Consider the following 12140-nt stretch of genomic DNA (forward strand, 5'->3'; position numbering starts at 1 on the left):
ATTTTGCGATTACTTGAATGGTAAATCGAGACCAGGACTACTAAACTGCCTTAATAAAGATACATTCATTGACAAGTTAGACAAATAAAGTTGGAGGAAGCATGCAATTACGATAACTGGATAAAACTTTTATACAAGAGATCACGATGTTGAAGAAATTGTACAAAATATATCTTTTATATTAATTATGATATTAATGTAATATATATAATTATAATGTATATAATTATATATATAATTATAATATAATGTATATAATTATAATATAATGTATATAATTATATATATATAATTATAATATTAATATTAATATATAGTATAATATTAATAACATAAATTTCCATAAATTATATTACAGGATAATGAGACAATTTTTTACTGAGATAATATTGGAGCATCGAAGATTTGTTAGTAATGTTTGATCGAAAAAAGTTCTGATGTTTCTCTATTGTGGCGGTAGGTAACTTCTGCCGATGCCTTTCGATGGTGGGTAGCCTTTAGATCCGTTCGGTTCCTGACCACCGCCATGTCCATTTTGGCCTCCTGATCCAGAAATACGACCAGCCGGGGACAAACTGCCACTACTTGCGTCGCCGGTACCAAACTTGAAGCTGGCTCTATTTCCGTTTTCGTCAGCCTCATACCTTCAAACGCGTACGAAAGTAAGGATAAATATTGAAACGAAACAACAAAAACCCGCTACCAAAGAAAAATTGAAAAGTTGCCCCTCACTTGACAGAGATGGGAAGGCCTTCCGGACTTTGGTAAGAGAAGCTCCCTTTTACAGTTCGCACTAGCTCACCGTCCACCAATTTCAGCATTTCCGTTTCTTCTTTTTGTACGTCGTCCACTGGCGCATTTACGTTCAAATTCGGACGATTCCTAGCTTTATTATCCTCGAACGGCGTGTTTAAAGCCAGTCCGCCAGAACCACGAGCAAACAAAGGCGCCTTCTGATCGGGTGATAACTTTTCACCGGTGCAACGCCACGTGCCGAGAATCATTAGCCAGAGAATCTGGGATCAGAGAGGAATGATGTAAAATTCGATTAACGAGGACGGTTTTGGAAATGATTGGAATCATGAGATCAGAGTAACTCTTCACACACGTTACACAAATCACAGTGACATTCTCAGTTCTTTTCAGATGTGATTGTATTGTGTACGGTTTACAGGAATTAGCCGTTTTTCTCTTCGATATATAACAAATGGACGCTTACCCGAGGTGAACTCGACTTTCGTGTCGAACGATTCGTGATGACCTCTTGACCGATGAGAACGTATAGTAAAAGTACGACTCTCGATTTTACGATCTGTTATCTCTCCTAATACGTATTACGTATTATATGTGCACCCGTATAAAAAGACACTTTCTATTTAATACTTTCCCTCTTAATCGATTTGAATGTAATCTTTTTTATCGAATTTCGTTTATTCGCTTCGAAGGGAAAAATGAAAATCATAAATAGCCGGTGTATTATCCGCGACGCACGTAGATATGTGTTGCGCGGGAATCTCAGATACGAAAGGGGTTAGGATCTCAAATTTCAAATTACTTTACCATGGTTATATTGAATTGAGTCGAATTGAAAACATACCAGTGATTGAGGCACAATTTTCCGGGTGGTCATCATCACCATAGATTAATCACACTGATGACACTTTAAATGGCATCCCCCAAGGCACTCGCGATGATATTGCTGGATTTCAGAAGTCACTAACGTCTGTGCATCTTCGCTCTGTCCGCTTTTATATAGCCGCCACTAGCTCTATGCAAGGACGATGCTTTTTTCCCCCTCTGAGACTGTCGATTGTCGCAGGGAACCACAGGGATCACGAATCTCGTTCGCTCGTACGTCCTTTCAACCAGACTCAGTTTGGTACTCATATTTTTCTCTTCTCTATAACTTCTATTGCATCTCACAGAAATCTAAATCTCCTTCCTTTTCGATCATTCCTCGTCAAACTCCTCACCTCTTAATTACGAACTGTTCTTCTATAGATTAGATCCTTTTTGAAGATCTTTCAATTCTTTAAATTTACTTCATCCAAAAGTAAGCTGTCTTAGAAACGTGGAGCGTGATTTCAAGATTTTGTCCAATTTCTTTTATGATTACGATATGGTTTGCAAACAACCAAGTGTCAACATTTTCATCACTTAGCGACGATTAGTTTAATATAATAAATAGATAAGTAAATACAAGGACGAAGTGGTATCAAAGGATGAGAAGAAACGGTGTTTACAAAGCGATACAAGTTACTTGGGAAATTAATCGAGCCTCTAACAGTATTTCGAAACGTAAGCGCCTACTCGACAGGGTGGATGAAGTTTTACAGTTTTTCTACGAGAGATTTGTTATCGAATGACGATAATGCATAGTTTCGAGGTAATAGAGGAATCCCACGGAAGGGACGCTTTGCATTGTAAATCTCTTAGGATACACGGATTGTTGCACGTTCTCGATGAATTGCTCGCATAAGACATATGCGGTCGCGCGTGAGACTCACGTATTGGTTTGCGCTTATTTTCTCTCGATCGTGTGGGGACGCGGAGACGGCTGGATTTATCGTCATCCGTTTGCCACGCGATTCAAAGGCCAACGTCGTTACGATGGATGAGATTTCGCTCTTTTAAGGGCACGCGGGCAAACAATACGATCTCTGAACCGCTAATAGGATGCGTTTGCTCTTTTGTAGGTAGCAACAGAGTCGCGCTGACATTTTATCCTTTTATTCATTGGTCCTTTCGTACCGAACCCATCGCATTCCGTGTGCCCAGTAGTCAACAGTCGACACGACGTGATCATCATTCCGTTCTGTTCGCGACCGATCTCGATTCCGATCCTCGATCGAAGCAGTGCTAGGTTCAAAGATCGTCAGGTTTGCCCTGAATCTTCTCTCTCCTATCCTGCTCATAATCTACATTACTAGACACGTGGATCGCCATCTCGGTCTCGTTCTTCGAACTCGGATGAACGACAAATCGAACGATATCGAGGGAGGGTCATTGGCCTTTCGTAGTCGATCGCTGGCGAACGGCCAGGTTTCGATCGAGAACCCTGTTTGAAAGTACCCGGAGTTTTTCTAGACTCAACTTGGCTCATCTTATGTACCTCGAAGAGCGTCCCGATGGGACCTTCCGTTCTAATGCGCGACTCTGCACCAATCGTTCGTACCACGTAACGATTTCATAATCCAACAGCTGCTTTTTCTTTGAATGTACGAGAGAGAAAGGACTTTGTCGTTTGTAAATAAGATATACACGCGCGCATCCACGCGCTGTCGCGTAATTCCGCGTACGTTATCGTATGAGAACAGATACCCACGCGCGTGTACTTTCTACGATACGACGGATTTATCTCCCGTGATTTACATCTGACTTTTCCCAGTGTTCTTTCATCTTCGAGATTCTTCGTATCTAACCTCTCGCCTGTTATCTCGCGCGTGTCCGATTAAAATGAGAAACGTAGCTAACGAAAGAACGATCAAATTCAATTTCGAGCAACCATTCGATCGCCAACGGGATTCCAATGCTTTCGACTATTTCGTGCAACAATGTAAATAAAAACTCGCGTTTTTACCTACTGTACGATCTTTCATGTTGCGCCGTTAGATCGCTGAACTTGGCTGGATCGTCGCCTTACGTAAACGGACGAAGGCTAGAAACCATATACAGGAAGGGGCTCGCAGAGACGATATCCTTCACCCGTATTTTAATTCTATTCTCCCCGAGTAAAAGATGAAACATAGAAGTAGGGAATGAGTGATAGGTTTGCTGGGTTTTGATATCTCTAAAGATGTTTTTACTCCGTTTTCTTTTTGTTCTTTTTTTTTTTTTTCTTAACAAGACATTTAATATTCGCTCAGTATCTGTAAGCTCAGCAAAATCAACATTTTGCGTGGGAACAGACGTTAAGAATTTCGGTGGATTCCACTCGTTGGTAACGTCGCATCTTCTCGTGCAACTCGACGACTCGCTCAACTCACCTCGATCGATTCAAAATATTTCGCCAAAGAGATAACCTCGAAGTATACCGCTCGTCTGTAACCAGGCTATTCTTTTTAACATTTATAAAGTGCTATCGGCATAGGTTCAGAGTTTAAAAGAGGCTGACAGGATTTTCGATGAACGCATCCTCGAAATCACGTCGTATCAGGACGATAAAACTCTCGTGCTCGATATTAACCATGGACAACACAGACAGCTATTAACTTGACCCTCTATTACGTAGTAATACACATTGAGATGTTTGGAATGATTCATGGCCGCGAGAATAAGATTGCTTTCGATATCACAGGCAGTGTTAAATTTAGATTTGCGTTGAAATTAAAGGTGATCTCGCTCTCTAACGTAAACAAGCGATCGTTGAAATGAAAGAATCGGTCCTCTGTCAACATGACTTCGAACGCGTGTTCGCTTTAGGCTCTGAATCTACCCTTATAGTACTTTTTACAAATTAAAAAGATGCCGTACGTTGAGACGCTAATCGAACAAACTTGTGTACGGCGCCTTACATCCTTTTTATTCTTGAACACGAATGTGTACGAATTACCGTTTGCTCGTTTGTGTCACGTACATATGTATTTCTGTGAGCGCACACGCACCTACATTTTTGTTTAGTAAAATAATACCTTTAATCTTCGTTACTCAGCACCCTTCGTACCTCACTTTCTTCAGCATTACGTATAACTCGTATGATTGAACACCCGATTTCTCTCGATACAAAATATATTTAGGTACTCGATGAAACGCGCTAAGGCTTTCAGAGACCAAAACATTGCCGTACGCGATTCCAATCGACCGCGTCCTGTTGTCCCGTAACGGATATGCCCGTTGCTTCGCTCGGATCGCTCCAATTTCCGCCAGTTTTAACACCGAAATGTTTGTCAAATTAGCCTAATGTTCGCATAGAGTTCCTGTAGATATATATTATATAAAACGAGTATTAATAGTTTTGACGCGACACGAGCGTAAATCGGTGCGTTTAATCGTGCCAGATATCTCGGAGGAACTACCGGCACAAGAAAACCAAGCTTCGAGAGTTTCATCATCTTCCCGGTGGTGTTAACATGCCGTGTTTGTTCTTTCGCGACCGATCTTTCGAGGCGGATATTCGTTTTATCGGCGAGCATGTCTCGGAGCATAGAATCGAACGAATCGATAAGAAAATATTTGCATTTTGCGGATAATCGGTTGGTTGTGTGTCGAATCGCGCGAAATCCCTACACCCTGGACGCGTCAAGACCATTAACATTCAAAAGATTTCCAGTGTAAAGTTTGAATATCCACGTAGATTTGATATTATTAGCTTGAGAAACACGAATCGGAGCGAAATTCGCGGAAAGGTCCTCGGAATTGTTCAATGTTTCTCCACGTTTCGTGTGCGTGTGCGTGAGCGTGTACACGCAAGTGTGCAAACGCGTAAATATACATGTATGTTTGTTTTAGAGATATACACATAGTATTTAATACTCTTTCCGTTTAGATTTCCTTGCTGGTACGTTACTTTCCATTACAATCTGCGAGGACGCGAGTAAATTATTCAGGATCTTCTGTTACTTACAACTTTATATTACACGCTTTGCCATACATACAATGCAACGGCGTACAATGAACGAAAATAAAGGAAATCTTATTCCGCTGGTGTCGGTCTCGTTCTTTCTTTCGCTCCCTATTTCATCATCCTTCACCATAGGATCGCATATTTTTCATAAATATCTTTTGCTCGGACGATCTAGAAAAAATATGCGGATATGTGTATTAAAAAATACAGGCACTCGTGCAGACACACAGCCACGCACACACGTAAAACCATTAACGCGAAACAAGCACCGCTCGACACAGGGCGGATCCTTGCGTTCTTTCTGTATCTGTATACGCAATGGTTGAAGAACCGAGCAGTTTTCCACGATCTGGCGTTTTCTCCCTGTTACATTATTATTAATACGCATAAAACCGATCAACGGTTTTCCTTCCAACGAACATTTTTAGCATATACGTTTCATAAACGTGCCTTTTACTCATTTTAAACGAGTGTCTTTTTAAATCTCTATACTTTCGGAAAGATTCGCCTTGTAAGATACACGTCATACACGTATACATGGTTAAATAAAATGAATGGAACGTAGCGGTGAAAGGACACATCGAAGTAAAAGTAAAACGCATAAAATGAAATAAATAATTTGTAACACGATCATCGAATCGAACAAGTCCCGAGAAAGAAATCGTTCATTCGTGCGCCCTATCGTCTACGAGTTACCGTAGCGTTCTCGACGCTTAATTAATTTGTGCCGCTGCAGCAATCGAGAAACTAGAGTTGGAGCGCGGAGAGCAAGCCACGTCGTCGTCGAATCCGTTCGTCCGCACCAACTCGAATGGAACGTAACGCGTTCTCGCACTCTTCGGATCGCCGACAATCACACTTTGTTTCAAAAAATATCGCGATATTTACACATTTCATGTTTGACGATCCTGAATAGTTACTCACGCGTTTAGACTGGCGAGCGCCAGCTCGCTTAATTACAGCTTTCTCTTTCGATAGGTTTGCGTTTCTTTGATGCGAGGTGTAGAAAAGAATGGCAACAGAATAGAGAAGAAAAGATTGGTGTGTGAAAGTAAAGCGGTTCGATAGACGATATCTTCTTCGCAATAAGAGAAAATACTACGCGTTCTCATGCTTAATCGCGAGAAAAGAAATACGGCCGGCTTGACGTTTCTCTTTTCATCGAGTTGCGTCGTCTCTTTCAACGATCATCGTACGTACAGTTTTCGATAGCGCACATTCTACGCGATGTTAAAAAATTTCGTAAAAGTTTTGCCTATAGAGATTCTGAGTTTTAGTAAAAACGAGAGTCTATGAATAATCTGTGATATTATATCGATGTCCAACGAAGTAATGGCGTTCTTTAAACTCAGTAACTTTGAAACATTCTGTGCAACTGCGACTTTTTCTTTCACGCTCGCGTCTCGCCATTTTCACGCGGCAACGCGCGAAAATATTCCCGAAATCACGATAATTTTGACAGTAATTAACCACAATAATAAAAGCATATAAGCTATACAACTACCATTTCTGTATCTACAATATAGTTTTATGTGTATGTATATATATATATATATATAATTTTTTTTTTATTTATTCTCTTCTTTTATATAGTCTGTTACTTTATAGACACTCCACTGTCTTTCTGAAAGGCTATCAAGAGGCTCGGTGCTTTTCTACGCTCGTTCAGGTATCTTCCTCAGTGTCGCGTCATGTCAATTCGCTCGGTATCATCGTTGTTTCAACCGGTATCGGGATTCTCTTCTCATTAGTATCGACAACCATCGCTCGCGTTCTCTGTACGAATCTTCGATCCTACGAGTAGATTGATCTCGACGATTGACACGACCGATTCTTATCCTCGTCGTAGAAAAATCGTCGATCTCGTTTCGGAAATAGGAATACGACGCGTTCACGCGATCGCACATTTGCCCTGCGTATCTCAGTTCCTCCGTATCTCCGTGAAACTCGTTTCTACGGTAGGATGCAACAGAAGAAATTACAATGTTTTCCACGGCACTCGTACAGCGACCATTTCGAAAAACGTGAACCGCAAAGTTATCGGCGACCAAGTCCCGATGCACCTTCAACGACGTTGAATCATCCGACTGCTGAGACATCCATGCGGTAGCTTGTATCCTTTCCATTACTGCAGAAGACAACATTTACATTTAGGCTTCTTCTTTAAGGTGACGTGTTCGACCTGCGAAGCGTCGCCTGGTCCCTGTGCCGTCATTCTGGCCACTTCGACGGTAGCTGCTCTCGATGCGACAACCTGCAAAACGTTTAATCACATCTCGTTACTCCGTATTCGAACGTCGTCGTGCATGATTTTTCTCGATGAAAAAATACGTTTACCGATGGGATTCCAGCCAGAACTCTCCTATGATAATATAATTCACCGTTAACGTTTCAGGTGACTGGCAACTTTTACGGAAACCACTCGTTTAACGGTTGAACAGTCGGCGGATTGCGTGACTATTCGACGACACGAAATGTTCGATTAAAAATGCTAATATATCGTTACCTTATCGTTGACAGATTGCTGGTTGTTGGCGGTTGCAGCTTTCATCGGTGTACCATGGGCGTTTCCATTTTCCTGGCCAGGCTTCGGCGACGAGTTGGCGTGTCGATTCGTCGAGTTCGCTGAGGACTTCAACAGGGGACTGGAACTGGAGTCGTGGTCGACGGTGGTCTGCGCATTGCTGGTAACAGCGTCGCACCCTGGCAACGGAGGAGCGGTTTGTCCAGGGGTCGGTGTGATGGGTTTTCCACCTTTTATCAATTCAACTATCTCGTCTGCTTCCCTCGAAAGATCGCCGTCTGGTCTGAACGGATTATCCCAACCACTGTCCGTACTGAAAATTCATTTTTTCCCATTAAATTTTTACCATCGTTCGTAGACGAGCGTACAATTCCATTAGACGCTAAATTATACCGAACGACCTCGCGCAGCTAATCGCTTTTACACTGGAAACATCTACCTTCGAGTTTCAATGGTTTGATACTCGTTTCAAGCTCGCCGATAACGACCAACTTAGGTGTGCACGTATTTTTGTTCGTTAGCCTTCTTATTTCGTGCTTGAAACGTAACCATAAATTAGGCTTAATTATAATTGCCACTCCTGGTTAGCCGTGACATTGACCACGATATCGTATTCCATCTAATTGCAGCCTATCTTCCTCCCCCTCTTTGGTGTGCACGTGTAACGAGTGCACACGCGATCATTCTCGCCAGCAGTTCGTCTAAGGTTCACGATTTTCATTCTATCAATTCGTTGTACTTTCCACATTTTTTATTTACTCGTTCAACGTTCCAAAGAAAATCAGACACAAATATCGGTGTATCTCGTTAAACAACGAAAATAAATCTTGCACGAGTTCGAAATATAATCGACAAAACGAGAGAATGGATGGTAAAGGATGAATAAAAGAGAATAAAAGGAGAGTATTCGTTCGGCAGGAAAAGTAACGTTAAATGGTTAGCGTTGGTAGGCTCGGCGGAACCGTTGGACCACAGCCAACGAGACTAATAATGTTCGATATTGCGAAACTAACAACGAGTGTCGACTCTCCCTCACTTTCCCTGCTGCGATTAATCTTCGCAGATTGCATTCCATCGCGTTTGTCCGCAGTTCCGCCATCGTGTACCGACAACAATGGGAGGAGCCGTGGGGATCCGCGCGGCGACAAACCGACCGCCTTTCACATCAACAGGGAACAAGGAAGCGATCGTGTTATTTAATATCGTTATCAAGAAGTTGATCAACGCGACAGGTAAACCAATGATCGACTACTGTAAATCCTCTTTGAGAGAGGAATCGTTTGTTGCACAAAGAAACTTTTTCTTTCAAGGACGTTGGTGTGCAAATTTCCATTTCAGAAAAATCTTCCTGCATATAATATACTCAGAGCTAGTAAATATGGTCGAGCGTGTCTTATTTAACCCTTTGCACTCGGAATTTTATTTCAATTTCGTTAGCAGCAGCTGCCAATGCTTTTAAGCGTTTTATTTGAAATTTGCTTGAACTAGAAAATAGGACAATTTAAACAAGTAAAGGGAGAAAGAAATTAAATACCAGTTTCTAATCACTCTATTGTTGCATTTTCTAATTTTTAAGTGTATGATATATCTTGAAAGAATTTCCAGGATGCAATGCTGCTTCTCTTTCGCGCGTTTCACAAGAAAACGCGCACGTGAAAGAATGTCTGAGAGAAAAACTGACGTCGAGTCACACTCGACATAGCAGTGCAAAGGGTTAAAGATCGCCGTACGTATTTGCTCTGCACCGAGTGGCTGTAAATCGCGCGGCAAATACGAAACGGACGAACTTGGGAAAGGAACGGCGAATGGAAAATTTAAAATCGAGAGCTGCCACGAGCCAATGGATTACGAATTTATCTTCGATCTGTCGTTGCGGTATCGGCAACGACTGTATGCGCGTACGTATGCGTGCCAACGTACGTAATCGTAACGCGATGTACGCAAAAACGAAACAGTTTATTTTTCGCGCTATTATCCTCTTCGACTCTCGATGGTCCACACGCCCGGTGAACTCCAACGAGTCTGAAAACTCGCGTCTTTCGTTCGATCGGTTTACGCGCGATAGTTCCGTTGGACGAGCGAGAGCTACTCCGGTCGGTTCGTTCCAATTGCGTAAATTTGAGGTGGAAAGGAGCGTGGGTGGAACGTGTTGGTCCGCAGCTCGTTCGCTTTTAAGCCGATTACCTTTCATTGCCATCCGTCTCCTTGGGCACCTTGATCACGTAATACACGTGGCCTCCGTGGGTGGTCGTCATTTTGCTCGCGCTCGCGAATCCACGTCGTTCGATATCAACATCGGAGATACGCGACGAGTTTACTCCGGTTTTCCGCGCTACTTCCCCGAACCAGGCACTTTATTACACCTGGACGTGGTAACGATCGCGATATCGACTCACGGAACTGTCCATTGTCGTTCTTCTCTCGATCGCTCTTCCTCTTCCTCCCCTTTCTCTATCTCTCTCTCTCTCTCTCTCTCTCCCCTCTGTCTCTTCTTTTAACCGAACTCGATCTCCTCTTCGCTCGTCGACGTTTCGCCTAGCGGTTCAAGCGCTTCCTCGACCCTGTCACCGAGAGAACTCTTCTGTGATTTCGCACGGACCAACTCGAACACCGGCGTAAGACTTTATTTTTAAGCGGATTCGTGGCGGGAGATGTTTGCAACTACCGCTCACTGTCTCTCTCGCACGCCCGCCCCTCCCACCAATCGAGCTTCCACCCCTCTCTTCAACTTCCCCTTTCTCTGTTTATCACGGAACGTCGACGCAACCCGTTATTTCAAGCCACGTCCGCGTTCGACGAAGTATCCTTCGATCTTTTCCAACGTGGCTTTCCAAGCTGAACCGCATCCTCGAGTTTTTTTAGACCGCGAGGAGGACGCTCGTTTTCGATATCGCGAACCGCTGGAATTCGATCTCGGAATAAACTCGGGGATGACTCGTCCTCTCGGGAACGGAACTCGAAACCAGAGCGTGTCACCGTACGCTACTTCGCATTTGCACGGGCGAAAAGACGGTTCGCGAGAAGTCGGCGTTAGTTTGCACTCGGACGGCAAATAAAGCCGATGGAAAGCCGGCAGTTTGTTTCCACGTCGATCGTAACGAAACGCATAAGCTGTTCATCGATCCGCCTCGCTCGAAGCTGACCTATTTCCTCAAAGTCCTCGACCTATTTACTCCGATTCCCGTGCTGTCTGTCGCCGTCCACCCCCACCCGCCCCCGTCAACGGGTTTATCCCGTTGCGGGTGCCGCAAAAGAGGCTGCTTCGCCTTTGTCGGTTGATTCCTTTTCCTTGGAAAAATTATCTGGCGGATTCCCCTGGGAACGAGGCAGCGGCTCTCACGGCGGGGAAGCGCGTCGCGTGGACGGCGACTACCTGGCAGATCACACGACGACCATAGGTTTTCTTGTATTATTTACTCGCAATTATTTGCGCAACCGGCGTACGAAGGTAGACGCGGCCGGCATCGATCCGATTCTGTTTATAACCGGTGTATCCTACACGTATGGCTTCCAGAGAAGTGAATTCTCAGCGATGCGCGATTCTTACAGACGGCCGCAATAACAAACTTATCGGTGCCCTGGCGATCTCATAGTTTCGTTCGATCGGAGCTCGTGGAAACATCTCGTTATCCCTTGATCGGTTTCCATCGGGCGAAATAATCGCTCGGGTGATACCTTCGCCCCCTTGGCGTTATAAATAGCCGCGAGTTCGATGCACCGAATTAAATATACAACGATGTTTTGCCTACGAGAGGCGAGATATTGCTCGCACGATGACAAGAAAACGCGCTGACACGCGAAACTCCACACCTACTTCTTTCGAATTATCCAGCAATTTCCACGTGCACAACGAGCGTCGAATTGATTTACTTCAGCGGCTAATAGGTGAGACATGCAGCTCACCCTCGGCAAACGACGAGATTACTCGGCCCTTAAGGGGCTGAATGTCTCGCCAGAAGCAATTTGCTCGGCCGAATTCGTTACATATTTCAAGCGATGACATTTTCAAGATCTCGATTAACGAGCGGCACGACCTCGCGCTACGTGTGTGCT

The 12140-nt window shown here is 43.7% G+C and overlaps 2 protein-coding genes across 2 annotated transcripts in view; both read right to left on the bottom strand.

Annotated features, from left to right (window-relative positions):
* Positions 1–340: 340 nt before the first annotated feature.
* Positions 341–4369, bottom strand: LOC117207686. The gene is made up of 3 exons (XM_033448100.1): positions 1598–4369; positions 733–1016; positions 341–644 (listed from the first exon to the last, which is right to left on the bottom strand). Exons 1-3 carry the CDS (start codon positions 1637–1639, stop codon positions 446–448), a joined length of 525 nt encoding a protein of 174 aa, XP_033303991.1. The 5' UTR covers positions 1640–4369; the 3' UTR covers positions 341–445.
* Positions 4370–5575: 1206 nt separating this feature from the next.
* The window catches only part of LOC117207684, a 40167-nt gene continuing 33602 nt past the window's right edge, over positions 5576–12140 (bottom strand). Inside the window, exons 6-7 of the mRNA XM_033448098.1 lie at positions 8070–8400; positions 5576–7817 (exon numbers count right to left, since the gene is read on the bottom strand). Of these exons, the coding sequence (XP_033303989.1) occupies positions 7689–7817; positions 8070–8400 (460 nt within the window). The 3' untranslated portion in view covers positions 5576–7688. The remainder of the gene's footprint in view (positions 7818–8069; positions 8401–12140) is intronic.

This window comes from Bombus bifarius, unplaced genomic scaffold (genome assembly GCF_011952205.1).
Source record: "Bombus bifarius isolate JDL3187 unplaced genomic scaffold, Bbif_JDL3187 scf7180000008045, whole genome shotgun sequence".
In the NCBI taxonomy this organism is placed as follows: Eukaryota; Metazoa; Arthropoda; class Insecta; order Hymenoptera; family Apidae; genus Bombus; species Bombus bifarius.